Source organism: Rhynchophorus ferrugineus, unplaced genomic scaffold (genome assembly GCF_030347505.1).
Source record: "Rhynchophorus ferrugineus isolate W39M unplaced genomic scaffold, kcgeb_rfMv2 rfM4, whole genome shotgun sequence".
NCBI lineage: Eukaryota > Metazoa > Arthropoda > Insecta > Coleoptera > Curculionidae > Rhynchophorus > Rhynchophorus ferrugineus.
This window is the reverse complement of record NW_027472583.1, coordinates 17919797-17943908: the sequence shown is the minus strand read 5'-3', so window position 1 is coordinate 17943908 and position 24112 is coordinate 17919797. Positions and strand designations below refer to the sequence as shown.

General features: G+C 30.9%; 3 protein-coding genes across 3 annotated transcripts; 1 reads left to right on the top strand and 2 right to left on the bottom strand.

The window, feature by feature from the left end:
• The first annotated feature begins 1220 nt into the window (after positions 1 to 1220).
• On the top strand, positions 1221 to 22511 carry LOC143195850 (uncharacterized). Its single transcript, XM_076403326.1, has 8 exons — positions 1221 to 2135; positions 3129 to 3243; positions 3301 to 3391; positions 6633 to 6721; positions 6781 to 6987; positions 20040 to 20201; positions 20263 to 20420; positions 22181 to 22511. Exons 1-8 carry the CDS (start codon positions 1289 to 1291, stop codon positions 22318 to 22320), a joined length of 1809 nt encoding a protein of 602 aa, XP_076259441.1. The 5' UTR covers positions 1221 to 1288; the 3' UTR covers positions 22321 to 22511.
• On the bottom strand, positions 10779 to 11392 carry LOC143196037 (LIRP-like). Its single transcript, XM_076403624.1, has 2 exons — positions 11198 to 11392; positions 10779 to 11137 (listed from the first exon to the last, which is right to left on the bottom strand). Exons 1-2 carry the CDS (start codon positions 11379 to 11381, stop codon positions 10908 to 10910), a joined length of 414 nt encoding a protein of 137 aa, XP_076259739.1. The 5' UTR covers positions 11382 to 11392; the 3' UTR covers positions 10779 to 10907.
• On the bottom strand, positions 15594 to 16271 carry LOC143195856 (LIRP-like). Its single transcript, XM_076403336.1, has 2 exons — positions 15967 to 16271; positions 15594 to 15899 (listed from the first exon to the last, which is right to left on the bottom strand). Exons 1-2 carry the CDS (start codon positions 16145 to 16147, stop codon positions 15709 to 15711), a joined length of 372 nt encoding a protein of 123 aa, XP_076259451.1. The 5' UTR covers positions 16148 to 16271; the 3' UTR covers positions 15594 to 15708.
• Positions 22512 to 24112: the final 1601 nt, after the last annotated feature.

Here is a 24112-nt window from a genome sequence, read left to right as displayed (position 1 = left end):
TAATACATTTTCAAAATACCTTATATTTTTAAGACTGCATTAGAATTACTGGAAAATTTAATTTAATTGTTTTTTATATTATAATTATATTTTTTAAATAAAATTGAAAATAGAACCAACAATATTTTTTCTATCCTTTTTTAATAATTATTTATTAATGTTTAAAAAATATATAATTAGGAAGTGAATTACTGAAAAATTAAAGCAATTAATATGTAACATTGAAAAAAAGTAACTTACACTTATAAATGACTAGAGTAGAAAAATTAGACGAAAAAAAGCAATTTAGTTTGTCCGCAATATGTTATTAATTATTCTTATTTATTAATGCCTACAGGTGTCTTATTCATTCAAATAAAACACCTAATGAGAAACATAGTTATTAATATAACATAGAAAATTATAATATAAGACAGACAATTATATTCTGATATCAATTACATTCTGTAGATAATATTCACCATTCGGAAAATGATCCTTTGTTGCCATTCAATATTTACATATTTTTTACTTGAATCCAAAGCCAATTTCCAACTATAAGCCAAATAAATTCAATCTAATAAAGTATTATTTACATTGGTAATATATCGTTTATAGGCAAAAATTGGATTGCTCTGAATAATAGATTCATTTGCAAGATGTATCTAAAAATTGTAGATATATTTTTTGAAAATTAATGACTTTATGGTCTTTATATACACATAAAAATAAAAAAGATTATTAATTTCATTAATATAATATATTTTATAGAAACGTTGGTGAATCGTTAGTGATTATAATTTTCTGAAGTAAGCTGATTATTAATAATTGTTGAAATTGTTCTTTTAGTAGATTAAATACTAATCTTTCCGACGATGTTTTCTACATCATAAATATTTGATTATTTATCTAGCCATAATTATTTATATCGACGCCTAGATAGTTAATTTTGATGAAATTGCTGAAAAATATACTTACGCATTTGAGAAATATGGTGAATGCGCCACGATCTATTGAAAATTTAATAAAATCACAATACAACACAGCATTGTCGAACGACACAATAAGGTGCAAGAAAAACTATATCTTTGAATATATTATAACTTGTCATTCTATCAGTTATATACCTACTATGTTATAATATGTATATTATTATATATATTCAACTAATATATATCTTTACAATCACCTAAAATAAAATTAATTTAATTATATTTACTTATTTAATTTTTTAGGTATATTTGAAACTCTGAAGAAGATATACGGCGAGATATTCTCGGCAGATAATCGATTAACTTTTTGCTCGAAAATGTATCGACAGTTTTTCGAAGCAAATGATATGAATTACATCAGAGACAAAATGGATTTGCCAAGAGATATCGAATCGGTTTTCCAAACGTTCTATTTCTCCGACACCATTTCCCCGAATTCAAATGAACCATGTTGGTTGCTGATATGTCGATACGACTTTCACATTAATTCAGTGAAGGATATATTTATCAAAATTAATTTGTTTTCCAATCTGAGTTCATATTTCGTCAGAGTGTTCGATAACGATACCCAGCAAGAAGTTAAACGATATACGAACAATGTGGCGGTTCATAAATATACCAGTAACATGAACGGGTATACGATTATCTGTTACGCCTGGGTCGAAAATATCACGAAAGTTACCTGGAAATTGGCAGTAGTAACGCAGAAAATGTCTAAATCTAATTTAATCATCTTTCCCGGACTTTCCGTTAAATCCATATGTTTGAGAAACAATTATATGGCCACCTACGATCAAATTATTTGTCGAGTGAAAATAACAATATCATCGGATGCATTTCTTACCGCCCATATCACGACATCCTACGATCTTGCCCGAATATCGTTTAAGTTATTTGACACCAGTGGAAAAACAATTTCCGAAGGCATCGGTGTAGGAAGTGTTCTGCTGCCATTGTTATATCTCAAATGCATCGAAGCTACTGATGCCGAAAATCCATCAATGACACTAGTGAAGAAAGTTTTTAAAAATAAACAACCAATGGAAACAAGTTTAAGTCAGATTACTTATAGCAAGCTGAACAAAAAGTATGGATCTAGTGATAGCTTAAGATCAAAAAGTTCCAAAAGGAGAATGAGTAAAGGAAGTGTCACCAGCGAGAAAGGTATATAATAATAATAAACAATAGTATATTTATATAGAAATATTTTAGCTAATATGGCGATACATGCTGAATCAACGTCATTGATTTAGCAACGATAAAATTATCGATACATTTTCGCACTTCTTTAACGTTTCGACATTGTGTGCCGGTCAAGCCATACTTTATCAATCTAAACAAGAAGCAATCTAAAGGCGCTATGTCTGGGCAATGCGGTAGTGCAGTGGAACTTTTCGTTCGTGCTGCAGTCTATCACTTGGTAATTTAGCAGGTCGCTATACCTATAATATGCACAGCAAGAGCTGGCGTCGATGTGGATGGTCTAATCCATGACCTTGTGTACTTGGGCTTATCGTAGTAGATTCATCAGTCACAATTCGCTGCATAAAACTCTTCCTGGAAAGCCACAAAACCGCAATATATAAAATAAAAATATATAAAAATAATATATATAAAAAATAAAATATATTTGAAACTACTATTTTCTATAGAGTTCATCGTAATAGTCATAATGAATCCTTTTGGATCTTTCCATTCACATTCTGGATCTAATGCCTGGAAATAGTTTATTGACCAACTGCTAACCTGTCTGAAGGTTTTTTCAGAGTTTAATCTATGCCTTAATCCGATAAATCTTGTAATTCAGAGTGGAACTTTGTTAGTTCTCCAAACGTTTCAGACCGATAAATAGGAAATAACATAATAGCATAATTACAGTTTAAAAGTATTTTATGGACTTCGGCACCATATCCCTTCAAATCAAACCCAAAGAACGTAATGAATGTCGAAAAAGCAGTTTTATGTTTTCTATGTATATTTAGAAAGTATATTTTTGAAAAAAGTTGTTTTATAAAATCTCTGTAACTTGGAATTGAAAATGCAAATAATAATAGATTTTAGTGTCACTTATCAAACATATGATTTATTCAATAATAGTGCCATCTATGTATCAATCCGAAGACTTATTGAGAATATTGTTTTCGCTTTTCTTTCCAGAAATCAGAAAACGTACAGGTAGTCAAGAGAATTCGATAAAAAGTGATGCAGCTAGTGAGAAGTCGTCAAAGAAAAGCTTCACAAAATTGAAATCTGCTGAAAAACTAGCTCAAAGGTCTAAACAGAGTTATAGAAATAACCTTTTACTTATAATTAATTAGATTAATTGTAGGTCTTCAATCCGATCACGTAACCGGCAAAGTGAATCCTTGTCCAGGTTAATTGAAACTGTGGAAACTGAATACGTACTTGAAGCAAAAGTAGTTAGTATTTATATTATATAATAGTATACATAAATGCTGCAATAAACTAAATAATGCTAAATGCAAATGCAAATTAAAATCCAGATAATTCGCAAATTAAATTCGATTTATTTTTTATTATGTGTATGAGGGCGTAAAAAACATTAATCGGTTAACCGAAAATGCTGTGCTACTTTTGATTATCTCCTTGTTAATGGAATAAAATATATTTAAGTACAGTACGATCACAAAAAGTTATATTTTACATTTTTGTAGAAAAAAAACAAATTGACATATGCGAACATTTCATTCCAACATGGATTACCAAAATTCGATAAAAACATGAATCGTCTGTCCTATTTGCTCATATGATTGATGTCTGACGAACAGCTGAGAACAATTGTTCTTGCTTAAGGACCGATAGTAACTGATAAGGCACTAGAAAAAGCTTATTAAAGAAAATCTTGTGTACGAAAATCTTGTATTTTAGTGGCATAAACTTCTGATTAATTTCAAGTTTCATAATTTACAAAGTACGAATACATAATATATATATATATATATATATATATATATATATATATATATATATATATATATATATATATAACTGATGCATCAAGAGTTCAAATGAATGTTGCAAAGAATATTAACAATTATAAAATAGCTTCATAAAATTTTGATGATCTTTAATTATCCATTTTCCTAAAAATTCATCATTCGTTGGTGGGTTGTTAGTTCTCACATGAAAAATGAAAATGAGATAAGAGTCTGAGAGAATCAAACACTAGAGAAAGTAGAAAACAGCAGATAGACAAAAACTACAAACTACATAAAAGATTAAAAAATTAAAGGCTTGGATTAAATAATGGAATAAATAAGTAAATAGCGATCTAATTTTAATTAAAAATTTAGGTAAATAAATTATTCTTTTAATTGGCCTGGTGTATTTATTGTTTTGCAATAACAAGTCAAGTCCCCGGCCTGACACATAGATGGCGCTACTAGAATTAAATCTATATGTTTTTTAGATAGCCGTAATACTCAAAAGATGCGTATATAAATTTGACAGCTGACGGATCATTAGTTTGTGAATTATAGCATTTTGAGTGAAGCAAGTTTTGTTATTGTAAAAGAAATGGTTAAAAAGGAACTTCGTGTGTTGATAAAATATTGATTTTTGAAGGGAAAAAATACAATCGAAGCAAAAACTTGGCTTGATGCCGAAAATCAACTATCAAGGATTGGTACGTTAAGTTTAGACGTGACGAAATGAGTACCGAACACGGTGAACGCAGTGGATGCCCAAAAAAGGTTGTTACCGACGAAAACATTTAAAAAATCCACATAATGATTTTGAATGACCGTAAATTGAAATAAAATAAAATAAAAGTAGGCACTCTCTCATCATATAATTCACGAATATTTGGATATGAGAAAGCTCTGTGCAACGTGGGTGCCCGGCGAGCTCACTTTTGGCCAAAAACAACGACGAGTTTATGATTCAGTGTTTCATTCAGGAGCAGTGTTTGAAGATGATCAAGCGTAATAAACCCGAGTTTTTGCGTCGATATGTGTTGCATACATACGAGTTTTTGCATACAAAGGATGAAACATGGCTCCCTCATTTCACTCCGAAGTCCAATCGACAGTCATCCGAGTGGGATGCACTCGATGGCCCCGCTCGAAAGCGTGGGAAAACGCAACCGGCTGGCATAAAATTATAGCGTCTGTATTTTGGAATACGCATGAAATAATGTTCATTAACTACCTTGAATACTACTACCTTATTGGACCGTTATTGGAGGAAGAAATCGCCGAAAAACGACCGCATTTGAAGAAAAAGAAAGTGCTGCTTCACCAAGACAATGCACCGTGCCACAAGTTAGTGAAAACAATGGTAAAAATCCATGAATTGGGCTTCAAATTACTTCCTCATCCACCGTATTATCCCGATCTGGCCTCCAGCGACTATTTCCTGTTCTCAGATCTCAAAAGAATGCTCGCTGAGAAGAAATTTTATTGTTATATCGAAAAGATCTTATATTGAAAATATTGTTCTGAAAATAAAGTTCCTTGGAGAGTCTGAGATCGGAAAATACAATCCACCCTCTTACATATATAAGAGAGCTGCACACAACTTTTGAAAATAAGGGTGTAAGGATTACATACTTCTGGGTTCACTCTCATGGAGGAATACTCGAAAATGAAAAATCCGACTTTTTACCGAGCAGGATAGAAGATTCGACCAAACCAAATGTGCTATTTTGCAATAAAGATGCTAAAATACACATGAAAGCTTTCTTTAAACAAATAGACCAACTAAATTGGGACCTCCATTCTGGAATTGGGTAAAGAATAATAAGTTATGGGAGATCAAGAGGGTCTTTCACTAGCTTCCAGATATCAATAATATTAGCAGACTTAAACTGAGTATCTTCGCTCGTCTGCGGATAGGGCATTGTAGACTTACTCACGAATATTTGTTAAAAGGACGAGGCCCACCCCTATGTGATCAATGTCAGACTCAACTGAGCGTCAGGCACATCCTACTAGACTGTCAGAAATATATAGTTCTAAGGCAGCAACTCGTGATGCCGAGGCCATTGAACTCCAAACTGAGCAAATAGACTTGCTGATGGACATTTTGACAGCCACCTACCTGCTCCAGCACTTATAACATTCACTGAGAAATGAGATATTTATATAATTTTACGGTTTAATTTGTTTTTCTAAATGTTTTGCCTTTAACTTATTTTATATTTTATTTGTTCTATACATTGTTAGCGTTGTATTATATATATATATATATATATATATATATATATATATATATACATATATATATATATATATATATATATATATATATATATATGTATATATATATATATATATATATATATATATATATATATTTTTTTTCTGTATGGTATAGTATATTTAAATTAAATACTACATTGTAATCGACCCTGAATAGCCCAAGAGGCTGATGGGCTCTAAAAACAAATAAAATTAAATTAAATAAATGAAAATACTGTGAAAACAAGTTTTGGTAGCATATAATTTTAAGTTATTTTCGTTACTCTATTATGAAAGAAACGTGATTAACTTAATAAGTTGTGGCCACACGGCGGTCACTAATTAATATTAATATTTAATAGAGGAAGTGGTAATTCTTTTAATATCTTATTGGTTTTGTTTTGGAAATTTTCAGATATTTTTAGAATGCTGTTATTACTAAGACAATAATTGCTTCCAGATCGGAAATTCGTGGCCTTTGACCGCATCCGAATGGAGCCATATCGAACATATCCGTGAATCCCAGTATATTTACCCTCCTGATAAGACGTAAGACATCTAATTCACTATCGAATACACAACATTGACGGACGGTTTTTATCATTCAGCGTGTCGAAACATAAACTGAACCCGAAAAGACCTCCAACGACAACGTGGACGTTAGAACGACCCTTCTGGGTGTTAGACCTCGTGCACGGAGCGGAAGAATCGCTTGAATTCCTCGAGGACACGTCGGTGAGCGAGACGAGACGCGAAAAGAAACTGAAATGGTTCGGGGAGGACAAAGAGCGATACACAACGGGGATGGAATTGAGGTAGGAATAAATATAAAGGGAAGGGTTCGTAGATATTTCCCAAATGTGTCCTAACGTTTCGCCATTAGCCGCTTTTGAATTCGGAAATGTGACGCGTGAGATGAATTTTGGATGGAGGCCTATTAGTATTTTGAGTTTTAACTAACCACTTATCAGTTATGTTGCAGTAATAAATCAATAGGCTAGATAGCTGTAATAAAGAATCAAAAATATATTGATTTATAATTGTAATACTTCAGGTACAGGTTATTAAAATTACATTTATTTTAAAACTAAAATCGGCATTACTAATATTTATCAATAACGCTACGAAACATTAGCGTCACTTACAATTTTCTAACCATAATTTCTGTAATCCAATATTTAAATTTTTTAACTTGTTTCAATTTTATTTGGAATATTTATCTTATATTTCAGAGTCAAATAAAAAATGTTTTGTGCAACCAACAGAGAGAGTCAACTGGGATTTATCAATGCAAATAAACAAAATTTCCCCACAAACAATTCCTCAATAATGACTACACTCTGGAAAAACTAACCATGGATTCAGGTAGAATATATACAGGGCTACCAAAATATTCATTTTACATTGTTGCACAAAATTATTAAAGGCTCATATACATAATAAACAAAACAAATGAAGCCCAACTTCAAATGGTATCAACAGAGTTATATACTCCAACACGAAAAAGTTTAAATTATATACATTTTGATGATGCAGGTCTATATTGTATAAAATTACGCCGTAGCATTTGAGTAAATAAAATTCACAAATTGTAATTTGAAGTTCATTTTAAATAATAACATAACCATCTTATAAGCATATGCAACTACTACAATTCATGAAATACTTTACAATAAATTTATGTATATTTGTTTATAATTGTAATACTTTAGGTATAGGTTATTAAAATTACATTTATTTTAAAACTAAAATTGGCATTACTAATATTTATCAATAACGCTACGAAACAATAGCGTCACTTACAATTTTCTAACCATAATTTCTGTAATCCAATATTTAAACTTTTTAACGCGTTTCAATTTTATTTGGAATATTTATCTTATGTTTCATAGTTAAAAAAAATGTTTTGTGCAAACAACGGAGAGAGTCAACTGGGATTTATCAATGCAAATAAACAAAATTTCCCCACAAACGATTCCTCAATAATGACTATACTTTTAAGTTTTATGGAATTGAAGTGAATGAGTTATTCTGGAAAAAACTAACCATGGATTCAGGTAGAATATATACAGGGCTACCAAAATACCATTTTACATTGTTGTACACAATTATTAAAGGTTCATATACACAATAAACAAAACAAATGAAGCCCAATTTCAAATGGTATCAACAGTGCCATATACTGCAACACAAAAAAGTTTAAATTATATACATTTTGATGATGCAGGTCTGTATTGTAGAAAATTACGTCGCAGCATTTGAGTAAATAAAATTCACAAAATGTAATTTGAAGTTCATTTTAAATAATAGCCTAACAAGCTTATAGGCATATGCAACTACAATAATTCATGAAATACTTTACAATAAATTTATGTTTTGGCATGTTTAATAGATCAAGGTTTCGTTCTGATCAATTCTTCAACTGGATATAACCTTAGTTTCATTTACTTTACTTAATCAATTTCAGATCTTAACAGCCATCATCTATACATTTAGTCGATTGTGAATCTTTCTTTCGTAGTATTGGTATCTTTATTTAGTCATATTATTACTTTTTATCAGAAAGATATTTTGTACATAATGACAAAAATGGGCAATTCAAACAAAAAAGAAATTCGTTAATGACATTATGGAAATGTTGAGCTTTAGAAACAATCCTCTATATTGGCCTAAAGATCCATTCCATTTCATTTTGCAACATGACAGAGTTTCCTATTGTTGCACAATCGAAAGCGAAAATGAACTTGAAATTTACTGCATACTTGGATTAAACTTGCTTATTCTGATTACTAATTATAACAAGTAAAAAAAAATTAGTGTTTTTTGAATAAATAACCGATTCTTCATAAAAACAAAAAAAAGGCTTTTTATAATCCGAATTATTATTTTTTCATAAATGTTAATATGATTCAAGAATTGCCAAAATTAAAATTCTAAACGTTATAAACAGTAATACGTCGAAATAAACATAAAAGAATTGATAGAATGACAAAAATAATTGAAGAATATGAAATAGAAAATGAATATATGAATATATGAATATGAAATAATTGTTTTATTATATTTGTTATATTAGATTCTAATTAATATTTCAAAATCAAATAATTGTATGTAGTTTACATACTTTTATCAGTAAAATTTTTTATAATAAATGCATAAATCTATAAAAGTTTATAGCTATTGTTTATAGTTTTGCTGACAAGTATGTTTTATATTGAATAGTTCATCCAATAATCATGAGAAGTTAGTCAAATCCATGTTGATTCTGTTAAGAATGTGATAACCAAGTTAGCGTTGGGAACTATCGACTGAAAACGACTATCGACTATTTAGTAATCGACTACTTTTTACTATCGACTGTTTCAGTCACTATTTTTGGTTCGACTGATTTTACTACTTTTTACCAGTGACTGTTTCAGTCGACTGCTTTCAGTCACTATTTTCTGTCGGACTGATTTTGTTGCTATTTACTATCGTCTGTTTCAGTCGTTTACTTTTAATTACTATTTATGGTTCTACTAGTTTCATTCGACTGATTTTTAATGTTCTGGCTCTGTCGTCCTAGCTGCAACCTTGACAAAAATGTACCCAATTTATGCTTACATAGATTTATATGTAATATCTATAGTTTTATGATTTTTTTTGGTAATTTGCCTGTAAATAACAATATATTGCATATAAATATATCAGAATTTTGGAACGATATTTTTCAAAATTGTTAATGTAATAGGGTAAAAAGATTAAAATTGTCGATGATAAATAGTAAAATAGTTTTGTAAAATAGTGTTTTTATGGCAATAAAAAATATTTGACTTCAATAATAAATAAAGCGTTTACTTTATTTAAAAAAAAGTCTAATAGTTATTGAACGATCATTTTTAATTATGTCATGGATTAGTTTTTTTTTCTATGATTAGGTATATGTTTAATATTTATGGTTATTGTACATTTTTGATTTTGTTTAACCTCTATTGTATTGTCAACATTTATTATAGCATATTATTTAAAATTAGCAATTAAGATATTAAAATGCTATAAAACATTTGTGGGGTATTATTCCACTCCATAAAAAAATTTCATTCCTTTTCACAAATCCACACATCATTCAAATATACAAGTAATTCTACGGCGTTCAAAGTGAAATTATTAATTGCATGTTAATAGTATTCAGTAATTATTTTTTCCTTCTCTTTTCTAAACTTAGTACGTGAAGGAATATGTACATCTCGGTCTTGCTTATATTACCGTTGGAAAATATTAGCACATATAAAATTAACTGTTAACATAATCTCCGTCCTTTCCTCTCTCACAATTTATACAAGAAAAGGTTCGAACATCTTCGTCTGCCATCAGGAGTAAAAAAACACTCGAACCGTGCATTTGACTGAATATAGTAATTACTATTTTCAGTCGCTAGTTTTTTGACTATCGACTGCTTCGATTGTTTTCAGTCGATAATTCCCAACGCTAGTATAATTGTTCTAATGCAGGCCATCTCTATTTTACCTTAAACATTTTGCTATTTTATATTAAAAACAGTAAAGATCAATGATCAAAAATAAAGCATCAATTTATTATATTTATCATTTAAGACGTATTCGTTATAAATTTTTTGAAATTATTGAATTTTATTAAGGTAATAATTACAATATTAACTACAACATATGCTATATATTATACTAGAGACATTTCAAGATATATTTATTAAAAACAGCTAATTTCTCGGTGCTGATGTTTATGTAGACTTGGACGAACTCTGGCTAGCCGGGTCTGGTTCTTCACAGTAAGTCTGAATCTCTTTCAATTTACAGGGCTTCAAACAACATTCTATTGTTGGATTTGTATCCCTCTTCATACGTAATAATTTGTTCGCATTGGATCTCATTACAAATGGAAATGGATATCGTTGTTCTTCGGTCGGATAATTCTCATATATATAATCTAAGTATATATTTTTCGGGTGCCCTGTAAAACATCGATATATTGCTGTCGTATTATGTTATAATGTTTGTTGATATAACTTACGGTACTTGCTCTTTTTATCTGCATGATGGTACATATCTTGACATACTAGGCTGCTTATGTCTGGAAATCGGTCGCCACAATATCGAACTAACGCGTCGGGATGGGGTAAGGTCACTCGAGACATACAATGTACATAAGCGAGGAATACTAAGTAAAGGGCTACCCAAACCGTTTTGAAATCCATCGGGAGATAGACCAGGATCATCTGAGAACTGGAGGGAGAACGGAAGTCGTTTTATACTGATCGTGGAGGCCCTTATTTAAATTTTATATAAGTTGAATGTAACGTTGATGTTTACTAAATATGTTAATGAATGTACGTCCAGACAGCTGTCTAAAGGTATATTCTCGTATCAGGAATAAATAGTTCGTGAATGACTAGGAAACGAGACATTTTTAGACTTACTTAGAATATGCTAAAATTAAAGAATAATTAACTTATATATAACAAATAAAAATTTAAAATAAAATATCTTATCAAAATATTAAGAACAAAATTTTAGTTACCTTAAAATAAGTTTACGTTTTTTAAATTACAAAAACTATCAGAGAAAGGTGTAATATTATTAACATTTATATTCAATCCAATATTACAATTGAATCACTTTTCTAGCAATTTGAAAGTAGCAAAAATAATAATGATTTTCAAACCCGGAAACTGAAAAAGATGTTATCTCCTACCGATCTGTAAGTTTGCTACCGATAATTTCGACATTTTTTGAGAAATTATATATAAAGTAACTCAATTATACAATAGAGAGACGAAATATTATTCCAGAACACCAATTTGGGTTTGTGTGATTTGATTTGAGAGGTATATAGACCTGTAAACATGATAAATTTGTACTTATATAGCAAAAAATATTGTTTAGTTACATTTTGGACATATCGTAGGCTTTTGATAAATTATAGCATACAGGGTTGCAAGTTAAATTAAAGAAGTTCCTACCTCATCCTCCATTTCAATATAAAACAATGTGACGAACTTACTGAATGTTATCCAATGTATTTAGGAACTCAAGTCAGTCTATTGACTCTGATATATACACAACTTACCTACCAACCACAAAAATCACTACAGTTGCAATATAAGCAGACGATACAGCCACCTTAGCATCCCACGAATGTCCAAAGACAGCATCAAAGAACCTCCAAACACAGCTGATAAATTATAACTGCTTTTGAAGAAACAAAGTTTATCATGTAACATTCATTTTACGTAGAAAAATATGTCCATCAGTAAATATCAATAACTGTCAACATGCCCAAGCTGAAAATGCTATACATCTTGGTACCCAAACCGACGCCTAACCTAAAAGAAGCATTTGCTTGCTAACCGAAAACCATTTGGACTTAAACTATATTAAATAATTAGAAAATAAGGTATTGCTATACGAATCAATAGATTAAAGTCTATTTGGCCATATGAAATCCAACTATGGGGCACTGCTGTTACACTTAAGCTGTATGATGCTATCTTGCCCACTGGGCAGATTGTTAAACCACAGAGTAATATTTAAAAAAAAATGTTTAAAATTTTTGTTACCCATCATTCTCTATTAAAAGCGTTATATTTCAATCATCATAATAATCACCAGTTTGTCACGAAATCTTAAAAAATGTTCTTTAGTTGGTTCTGAGGACTAAAGTTAACATGCCAAGATAATTCTTATCCAAAATTCTCAGAAATTGCATTACGTCAAATTGTGATGGTTTTATCTAAATAACCAATGAGAAATAAATATGTTATTGGGAATTATTAAGTGATTTCATACATTCTGATAATGTCTTCGCTTTGGAAAGGTATTTGTTGCGAAAAATGGTACAACATATATTAATCAAGAATATCTTTCTCACATCTACATAAAAAATAATTCTAAGGCAATCATAACATTAGCAATTTTTTTGCTTACAAAAACATGTATTCAATCAAGTCATGCACTGTAATTACACTGACTAGATCAATTAATTCACTTGTTGCTGTTAATTGCTACATCATTAACAATATCGTTAACGGATCCATTAACTTTAATATAATAGTATTTGATTTAGTTTAGTAATGTGGGTTGAATGTAAATATAAAAATTAAATGAGCCTATTCGTTGATATCAGAAAACGTATCGCTTATTGATTTCTTGTATCGTATAATGCTCATATTAATTCCTTTAAAGGATTGTATAATTAATCTCATATCAAGGAAGCCATATTTTAACTAAGAGTCTCGCGATGGCCTACACTGTTAAAATCGATTATGTCTCTATACCTGCGACAAAATGCAACATTTATTTGTATTTTACAAATAACAATGAATCTCCCCATTTGAAAAATTTAATTTAAAATTTAATTTTAGGCCAACATTATTTTTGCATTTGACTGAAAATGTTTTTTTTCACACAAAGGAAAAATATTTTTTACATTTATATCATATTAAAACAACAACAGAATATTACAACAACATCATGTCATATCAACATTCAACACCTGCTTCAGTTAACGGTGTTCCTTCTCTACTATGGGTCATTCTAAAGAGTAACACATTTTTAAGCTAATTTTTAAATCCTATTTGGTTTTAAAGTATTTTACTATATAGATTACAAGATGGATAGTTCACAATTCACTGTATCTCTTTTGTTCTAATCTTACTCAAAAAAAGTAAATGAGCATTCTTATAAATGAGGATATAAAGTTGTGTATCCTTATGGAAATCAACAACTAAACCACTTTCTCAAGATACCAAAGGTAGCAAATAACGTAAATAATACTGAATTGGAAATGAACCATATTTAGCACATCAAGTTGAACTGCATTATTTACATAGACATAAAATGTGTTTAGAATTCAAGCTCAACTCAAACTCTTAGATTTCAGACTTCAACGATGGAATTACATCCGAGTATATTACGCCGAAACCATCTATCATATAATGATAAGACAAGGAAAATGCATTAAAAAATTCACTCCTTTATATAAGGTTAAATTTTGATTGAAATATTTTAATAATGATAGATATTAATTAATCTCCTAACTTACTATACATACATACTCTGTCATCTAGTGTCATTAAACTACTATTGCGATCAAAATTAATAAGATTTATGAAATAAACAATTACTTATATTAAAATATTTCACATAAAATTAAAGTGTTATATATTGGCTTCATTGTTGTTGTTTATTTAGTGTAAATTATTTTTACTAACACATATACCCATAATAGAGTATACAGTTAAGCATTAAGTTAATAAAAATTTATTTTAATCCACAATATTGAAGACTATTAAGCGGAACTTGAATGTTGTTCCCTCAACTATTCTTTTTTTTTATTTTTAATATTTTGTTGAAAATTGCTGTAAAACTATGTTAAATAACAACATAAATCAAACACATTACTTAATATAATTACTATTTATGAGTATTAATATGATTATAAATATCAATAATTTCGCATGTTTAAAAATATCTTTATTTTTATAATTAAATTGATCTATTATTTTTAAAAAAAGTTTAGTTAGAATTAATTTTATTTTTATTTATAATAAGGGTTCTTTTATTAAACAATAGCTGCTATTTTAGTTGCCGTAATTCATCGATTCTTAAATATATAAAATAACTAGTAGTTATAATAATAATTATTATTACCTAATAATAATAATAACGTTGCTACTGAAATAATTCTCCTTTTACCAGCTATGGGTTTATCCGGACTCGACCTACTATTAAACGTGAGCTCCGAACCACGGTCCTCGGCATTAAGCCTACCGACTGGCGAGTGACCATCTTAGAAACCATCCCAGAAGACACCCGGTCTTACCCAGCCTGGTTACTGGCGTGACTGGGATCATTTTCCTTATCGGATTTTACACTCTCTTGCCTAAAACAATCATAAAGTTTAAACAATCACAAACATAAATTTATGACCATGACCCAGCAGGATACGAACCCGCGGCTATCGCAAAAGTAGGAGGACCGTCCTATCGCCTTTACCACTGCACTACCAAGCTGGTTGAAATAATTCTTATTTTATTAATTATGCTTGATGTCAAAGCATATTTTTCACACATTCTTTATTTTAAAAATGTCTAAGTTATGATTTAAGCTAATGCTTGTAGTCGAAAATATATATAAAACAATATTAAAGACCAATAATTTATTATAAGTATTATTATTATTATTAATATTAATAATTTTATGTTAAAAATTATTATTTTTAATATTATTATCTCAAGACTTGCCAAATTAGACATCTAGTGAAACTAATAATAGAATTCATAGAAAAAATGCTTATTTATCGGGATACAACCGATATATCTAAAATTAACTAAATAAATTATAATTAATTATATTGTATGATTATAATTAATAACATTATGTTATATTTTAAAAACTAAGACAATAACAATAAAAGAAAAAATAATATCTTTCTTTTAAAAATATATTTAAAAAATTATTTTTGCCAATTTATAATAAATAGAATTAAAAAATTTCACGTAAATTTATTTAATAATGAACCGCTTATAAGTTTCTAGGCGTGGTAGTCGTTGCAGCACAATAAAACTCCAACTCGCTAAAACTACATGATTTCTCGCAACATTCGGATTCAGGGTTATCTCTGCTAACAGGAGCCTCGCTAGTGAATACAGTTTGTGATCTTTTCCTGGATATAAAGGGAAATCGTATCTCTGGTTTCCATAGTTGGAGAAAACCTGCAAAATATGGAAATTCCACCCATCCCATTAAAATTGTTTATAACAGAAATTTCTACAAACTTACGTAAGCCATTTCTTTTCCGAGCTGGTCCGTTATACGTTCCTCTACAAATCAGTTCTAGTATCTCGATAAATTTAGATCCACAATATTTTCCTGGATCTCGATATACGGTATGTTGAACGGATTTACTGGGAAAGATGGCTAGAATAGCTGCAATAGTCAATAAGACTGTGGTGATTTTCATGGCTATACTTAAACTGATATTCTCACAAAGTAAGTAACATCTCTTATAAAGGCTATCAGTAATATGTAATAGTGGTGCGCAGGATAACGTGGGAAGATTAATTCAGAATATCAAGCTGAGATAGGGCAAGCTACAAGCCTACACTTACACGCTGTTCGCATTAATTTGTATATGGTAATTTTCCGTAGAAAACAAATATTATCCAACGCAAGGTACACTAAAATATGCAGACATTATTGATCTTACCAATTGCCTATGAGTAAATAAATAATTTCGTGTCTGCTCTATATATTAACTAAGATGTGGAACTATGTATATATACGATATAATAGGTCAATTGAAAAATTATTTTTTGGCAAAATTAGTTTTATTTTATTCAACGTAATTCCTTTCAACGGTGATACGCTGATTATAGCGACCCTCCAACTTTTCGATACCCTTTTTGTAGTACGATTTGTCCTTTGCTTCAAAATAGGCCTCAGTTTCGGCGATCACCTCTTGGTTCGACGAAACAGGAAATAGTCGCTGGGGCCCTGATCTAGAGAATATGGTGGATGAGGAAGCAATTCGAAGGCCAATTGATGGATTTTTACCATCGTTTTCACTGACTTGTGACACGGTGCATTGTCTTGGTGAAGCAGCGCTATGTAATAGTCGCTGTTGATGATCATTTCTTTTTCAAGGTAGTCAATGACAATTATTCCATGCGCATCCCAAAATACAGACGCCATAACCTTGCTAGCCGACTGTTTTCCCATGCTTTGGAGCGAGTTCATCGTGTGCAGTCCACTCGGATGACTGTCGATTGGATTTCGGAATAAAATAATGGACACATGTTTCATCCATTGTCACATATCGATGCAAAAACTTGGGTTTATTACGTTTGATCATCTTCAAACACTGCTCTGAATCATAAACTCGTTGGTTTTGGTTAAAAATGAACTCGCGCGGCACCCACTTTCTCAGAGCTTGCTCATACTCAAATATTCGTGAATGACATGATGTACACGTTCAGTTGATATCTTTAGAGTGTCTGCTTTCATCAAATTTCAATTTACGGTCATTCTAAATCATTTTGTTGATTTTTTTATGTTTTCTCGATAACAACCTCTTTTGAGCACTGCGTTTACAGTCTTCGGTGCTCATTTTACCACGTCTAAACTTAACATCCAATCTCTGATGGTTGATTTTCCTGGAGCAGTGTCCGGAAAGTCCGGAAAAAGTTTTTGCTTCAACTGTATTTTTTCCCTTCAAAAAGCAATATTTTATCAATACGCGAAATTCCTTTTTATCCATTTTATTTTTCAGAATAGGAAAAGTTGCTTCACTCAAAATGCTATAATACACATATTAATGATCCGACAGTTGTCAAACTTATACACACATCTTTTGAGAGTTAGGGCTAACTAAAAACATATGGCTTTAATTCTAGTAGCGCGATTTATGTGTCAGGCTGGGGACTTTTCAATTGACCTGTTAGTATTAAAATTGTCATCGACTTATTTTTGTAAATCCAACTATACCATTTTTTGCAAATTAAGAAAAAATATATTATTTAAATATAGGTAAAGGTTCTTTAAAGCTGTTTCTTCATATTTAGTGTTACTCCAGGGTTAATAATATCATAGCTACGATACCAAATAATAATGATTTTTAATAAAACACATCGCCAGCAGAACATGTTGGGACTATGTAGCATTTTAACCGATTTCGAAAATGGAGCAGGTTCTATGTTCGCGGCTGTATATATTTTTTAATGTATGTTCGCCTAATTCTCTATCATTTATAGGCGGATTTTCAAAATTATTTTTTTATTCGAAAGAGTACACTCACTAAGGTGAGACACCGTAGGAGCCAAATCAGTATCTGTTGAGGGATGTGAGTGGGGTGGAAATCGAGGGTAAAGTTCAAATTTCAAAGGCCGTACAAAGTTTTCACATATTTTTTATCTAATATTATCAGATATTTGTCTATAATGTTATTGCCAGACGTTCTGTGCAAAAACCATTTAATTTGCTTTTTAAGCACTAACTATGTCATATAAGAAGTCGTAGAAATATTGAATACAACTGCTTCTATGGTATAATGGTTATAAGGATAATAACTAATATAACAATAAGGAAAATAATTTTTGTCGTTGTTTGGTTAGAACATTTATCAAATCTCCCTAGGCTAGCTAGCGAACCCCGTGGCCTGAAGCGCTTCTTATTTTCAAACATTGACAACATACCCTTTTTTCTTTATTCCTATTTTTCCTCATACGGGCTCGGCACCGACTTCAAATTAGTCACTTGGTAGTAGTTAAAACAACATTGTCAATAAATAAATTTAGGTAGATATTAAGCTAAATTGTAGGTATATAGTAGAATATAAAATACGTGTAGTTAGGTTAAATAAGGTTTTTGATTATTTTTGTATAGTAATTACAATGATTATTATGTACATAATTTGTTTTTAAATGTTATTTTTGTTTAAACTCTCAGTTCGATTATTTTTCAATTTTTAGTGAGCTCCTTATTCATTTTTTGGAATATGTTCAATTATTTGTTAAAAATATTTTTACAAAATAATAACATGGAACATACATTATTAAGTTTTTCTTTACAACAATCTAATCCCAAGTAAAAACTTGTTTTTATGAATCTAATTCAGGTCAGTTAAATAAACTTAATTAAGTACTAAATATTAGTAATGTTATTAGTCTATTACTCGGTTCCATCACCATTTGCTCCAGTAAATTGCACATGACCTGTCAAGACTGCAAGATGAATAATTATTTTGATATAGGATATATCTATTGCCCACAAGATAGAAAAAAAAGAAGGATCCATAGAAAGATTTTAATATTTCCTCACTCCCACACGCATCCATTAGAGTAGCAAAAACTCCTGCAGCTCGACCAATTTGGCTTATCATTTCAGTGACAGCAATTTTCTTTTCCGATATTATTAATCTCAAGTACTTGAACTTTTACAGTTGCTCTAACAGGATCCTGTGGGGACTTGCACCAGCACCAATCCGTCAGTTGTCAATACATTAGTCTCTTCTTAATTATCAAGTCATATTGCTCGGCAAGGCAAACTATTTATAAATAATGGTAGAAGCCTCAAAATCCGTATCAGCGAATATAGCGCTATCATCAGTGAAAAATGGAATGGTCAGCGAGTTTGTAGAGTTGTTCTTTTTCAAACAGATATTTAGATTTTTACAAAATTTACAAATCCGGCTTTATAATCATTTATGCCAATCAAATTAGGACACTTTGTTAATCACGGAAATATGTATGCAAAAGTATAATGTATAAGCACTAAGAACAATTACAAATGTTACTACATGTATTCTACACGATATTTAAATTGTTAAAACCTGATGAAACTACTTCAACCCATCGTAATAAACGAAAGCATTCGCAATTTTGCACAAGATTCAAGCACATTTTCGTAATATTTAACATATGATAATATAGGATAATGTGTAATTTCTTGCAGGAAAACTGTCAATTATATGCTGGCGAAAATCGGTATGTGAAGTTACTAAAAGATCTAAGACCACATATGACTAATATATAAATTAGATATCAAACTTTAATGAATAAACAATTAGAATGAAAATGTATAATTTATTTTCATTAATAAGAGATAAGTTTTCTTACTCTCACTACTTCGTAGGCTCCATAAAACATCGGACATTAATATATGGACTTGCTACAATATCACCATTGGCGGATATAATTCTATTATTTTTGATACTGATATAACTTTTTATTTCTATCAATTCATTGGCATTTACGAATACGAACATGTATTTTGCATTAATATTTTATTTATAAATTTAAATTATAGTGAAAGAACAAATGAACTGGACAATTGTAAACATAACTTTCTCTTTTCAGAAATAAATTTTTGGAAGAAGTTATTGTAAACCGGGAGCCTCCCATTTTGGATAAAACTATACGCTCTAATAATCCTGAAGACTATTCAGACAAGACAATCAAGGAATTTTGCATGGAAAACTTATTTACAAAACCACCAGAAAATATTGACGATGATACATGGTATGTTATGGGTTTTTTTCGTTAACACCTATTACTAGTATACAATTAACTGTTATTTAAGCAAAATCAAAACTGCTAATGATTACGTAAAAGAAGAACAAATGATTGAGGACACTTTACAACAATACCAAAACGAAGAAAAAGTTGTTGAAGACAATTTATATAAACTAATTGACAGTCAAATAGGAGATTTAGACACAATGACAACATGGTTCAACGGTAATATAATATATACTTTATATATTTATATAACTTCATTATACAAAAATAGTTATATCTTTAATCAGGGAAATACTAAAATATAAATAACAGGTTATATAAAAGTCCCCGGCCTGATACATAGATGGCGCTACTCGATTTAAATCCATATATTTTTCAGTTAGCCCTAATCCTCAAATATGCGTGTATAAATTTGACAGCTGTCGGATCATTAGTTTGTGAATTATAGCATTATGAGTGAAACAACTTTTGTTATTATGAAAAAAGTAAATAAAAAGAAATTTCGCGTGTTAAACAAATATTGCTTTTTGAAGGGAAAAAATAAACTTGAAGCAAAAACTTGGCTTGATGCCGAGTTTCCGGAAAATCAACTATCAAGAATTGGTATGCTAACTTTAGGCGTGGTGAAATGAGCACCGAAGACGGCGAACGCAGTGGACGCCCAAAAGAGGTTGTTACCGACGAAAACATTAACAAAATCCACAAAATGATTTTGAATGATCATAAATTGAAACAGAATGAAATAGCAGACACTATAAAGATATTAACTGAACGTGTACATTATATCATTCACGAATATTTGGGTATGAGAAAACTCTGTGCAAAGTAGGTGCCGCGCTAGCTCACTTTTGATCAGAAACAACGACGAGTTCATGATTTGGAGCAGTGTTTAAAGATGATCAACCATAATAAACCGGAGTTTTTGCGTCGATATAAGACAATGGATGAAACATGGCTCATCATTTCACTTGTTCATTGTTTCACTCACAAGTACAATCGACAGTCATCCGAGTGGATTGCACACGATGAACCCGCTCCAAAACGATGGCAAAAATCTATGAGTTGGGCTTCGAATTGCTTCCTCATCCACCGTATTCTCTAGAACTGGACCCCAGCGACTACTTCCTGTTTTCAGATCTCAAAAGAATGCTCGCTGGGAAGAAATTTTTGTCGAATGAAGAGGTGATCGCGGAATCTGAGGCCTATTTGGAAGCAAAGGACAAATCGTACTACAAAAATAGTATTGAAAAGTTGGAGAATCGCTGTAATCAGTGTATCACTCTTGAAGGGAATTATGTTAAGTCAAAAACTAATTTTGGCAAAAAAATGTGTTTTACTATGGTAGGCCTGGGACTTTTCAATTGACCTGTTAATAATAAAGTTCGTCTGCTTCCTGGTTGTTCCTTATGTCATTGACAAGTTTTCTTCTCTATCACTTTCAATTCTACCGTTGAAGTAGTTACTGGCATATGAAAAACGCTGTTCAAGACTCCCAGTTTTTGATTCATATAGTAGACGATGTCATTCTTTTTGTTTTATAAAAGTTTTAATGGATGAGAAACGGATTGTTGAGTAGCCTCTAATCAGTGGACATGTTCTTGCTGAGTTTCATAACCATTCTCGTCAAGCAGCTCCTCCAATTACATGTCTTCAAACTTCTTTGCAGTTCCGGGAGGTACTTTGTCTTCCTCGTGGAAATCAGCTGATTTGAATCTCTGTACAGATGTAATATGTCTCCTATCATTCTAGTTGCTTCAACTGCAGTACTTATGCAATTAAAAGCTATACTTCCTACAAATGGTACTTGTTTTGCTCCAAACTAGTAATCTTTGCTCAATAAATATATATCACGCTATGTCTAATTAACAAATGCACTTACAACGAATTGTGAACTAATATTAGACATTAATATTTAAAATTTCTATTCCACATTCCTATTAATATGTATAACAGTGACAAGTCAAATACTCATAATTTAGATATTCGTGCTGATTCTGAAATGATGCTAAAAGATGTTATGGACCAACAGCAAAGATATTTGAAAAAAATGGAACAAGAAACACTCAATATAAAATCAGCTAAAAAAGACAAAGATTTAAAAAAGAAAAAGAAAAAATAACCTTAATACATATTTTGTATTACGGTTTTGGATTTGATAACTGTGTTACTCAATATTTTTTATATTATTTTTAACCTGGAAAGTAGTTTAATAAAACTTTTTTAATTATGCGTTATTCTTCTATTTACCACCCAGGATTTGTCTGGACCCGACCTGCTACTTAAAGGTTCTCGACATTAGGCCGGCCGGTAGATTTGCCAACGGTAGGTCACTTTACAATTTTATCTGTTCATTTAAAATTATAAAATAAAATCACAAATATAACAGATCAATTGAAAAGGCCCCGGCCTACCATAGTAAAACATTTTTTTTTGCAAAATTAGTTTTTTTTATAATCAACATATCAACATTCCATTCAAGGGTGATACACTGATTTTAGAGACCCTCCAACTTTTCGATACCATTTCTGTAGTACGATTTGTCCTCTGCTTCAAAATAGGCCTCAGTTTCGGCAATCACCTCTTCATTCGACGAAAATTAATTCCCAGCGAACATTATTTTGAGATTCGAGAACAGAAAATAATCGCTGGGGGCGAGATCTGGAGAATACGGTGGATGAGGAAGCAATTTGAAGCTCACTTCATGGATCTTTGCCAACGTTTTCACTGATTTGTGACAGGTTGCTTTGTCTTGGCGAAGCAGAATTTTTTTATTACTCAAATGCGGTCGTTTTTCGGCGATTTCTTCCTTCAAACGATCCAATAACGCTATGTAATAGTCGCTGTTCATGGTCCTTCCTTTTTCAAGGTAGCCAATGAAAATTATTCCATGCGCATCCCAAAATACAGACGCCATAGCATTGCCAAGCGAATGTTGCGTTTTACCATGCTTTCGAGGACGTTCATCGAGTGCAGTTCACTTGGATGACTGTCGATCGGAATGCGGGGTGAACTGGTGGAGCCATCTTTCATCCATTGTCACATGTCGACCAAAAAACTTGGCTTTATTACGCTTGATCATCTTTAAACGCTGCTTCGAATCATCAAGTCGTCGTTGTTTTTGGCCAAAAGTGAGCTCGCGCGGCACCCACTTTGCACAGAACTATCTCATACCCCAATATTCTTTAATAATATGATGTACATGTTCAGTTGATATCTTTAGAGTGTCTGCTATTTCATTCAATTTCAATTTACCATGATTTAAAATCATTTTCTGGATTTGTTTAATGTTTTCGTCGGTAACAACCTCTTTCGGGTGTCCACTGCACTCACCGTCTTCAGAACTCATCTATGTGTCAGGCCCAGGACTTTTCAATTGACTTGTTAAGGTACGTCAATATACTGCGGGATTCGTGTACGCGATTATCTCAACTATAGGAGAACCGTATTGCATTAACACGGCTTAATAAAACTTTTAATTAACATATTGATAAGAGAAAACATCTATGGTAGAAAGATAGTTTGCAGAGAAGAAGAAAAGCAGGACAGTTAGTTGGGAAACAGTCAATGAAATTAGTGGAAGCTGACCAAAATTGTAGTAAAAAAATTGTAATGTTTTAAATATAAATCAGATTCGTTCACGATTAAATTTCGTTTCCGCAAATTATTTATTAATCTACCAATATATCGAAATATATTTCAGCCAAATTAATAGTTTTAGTAAAAATATGCTATACGTCAACACAAGTATCACAAACAATACAATAATGTTGATATAATTTTGTGTCATGTACACAAAATTAAATTACGAACAAAACAAATTTAATTTGTTGCTCGTACCGACTTCAAACTGATCAGTTGGTAGTAGTTAAATAATATTGAAAATAGATAAATTGGTTTATGTAGGTATTAAG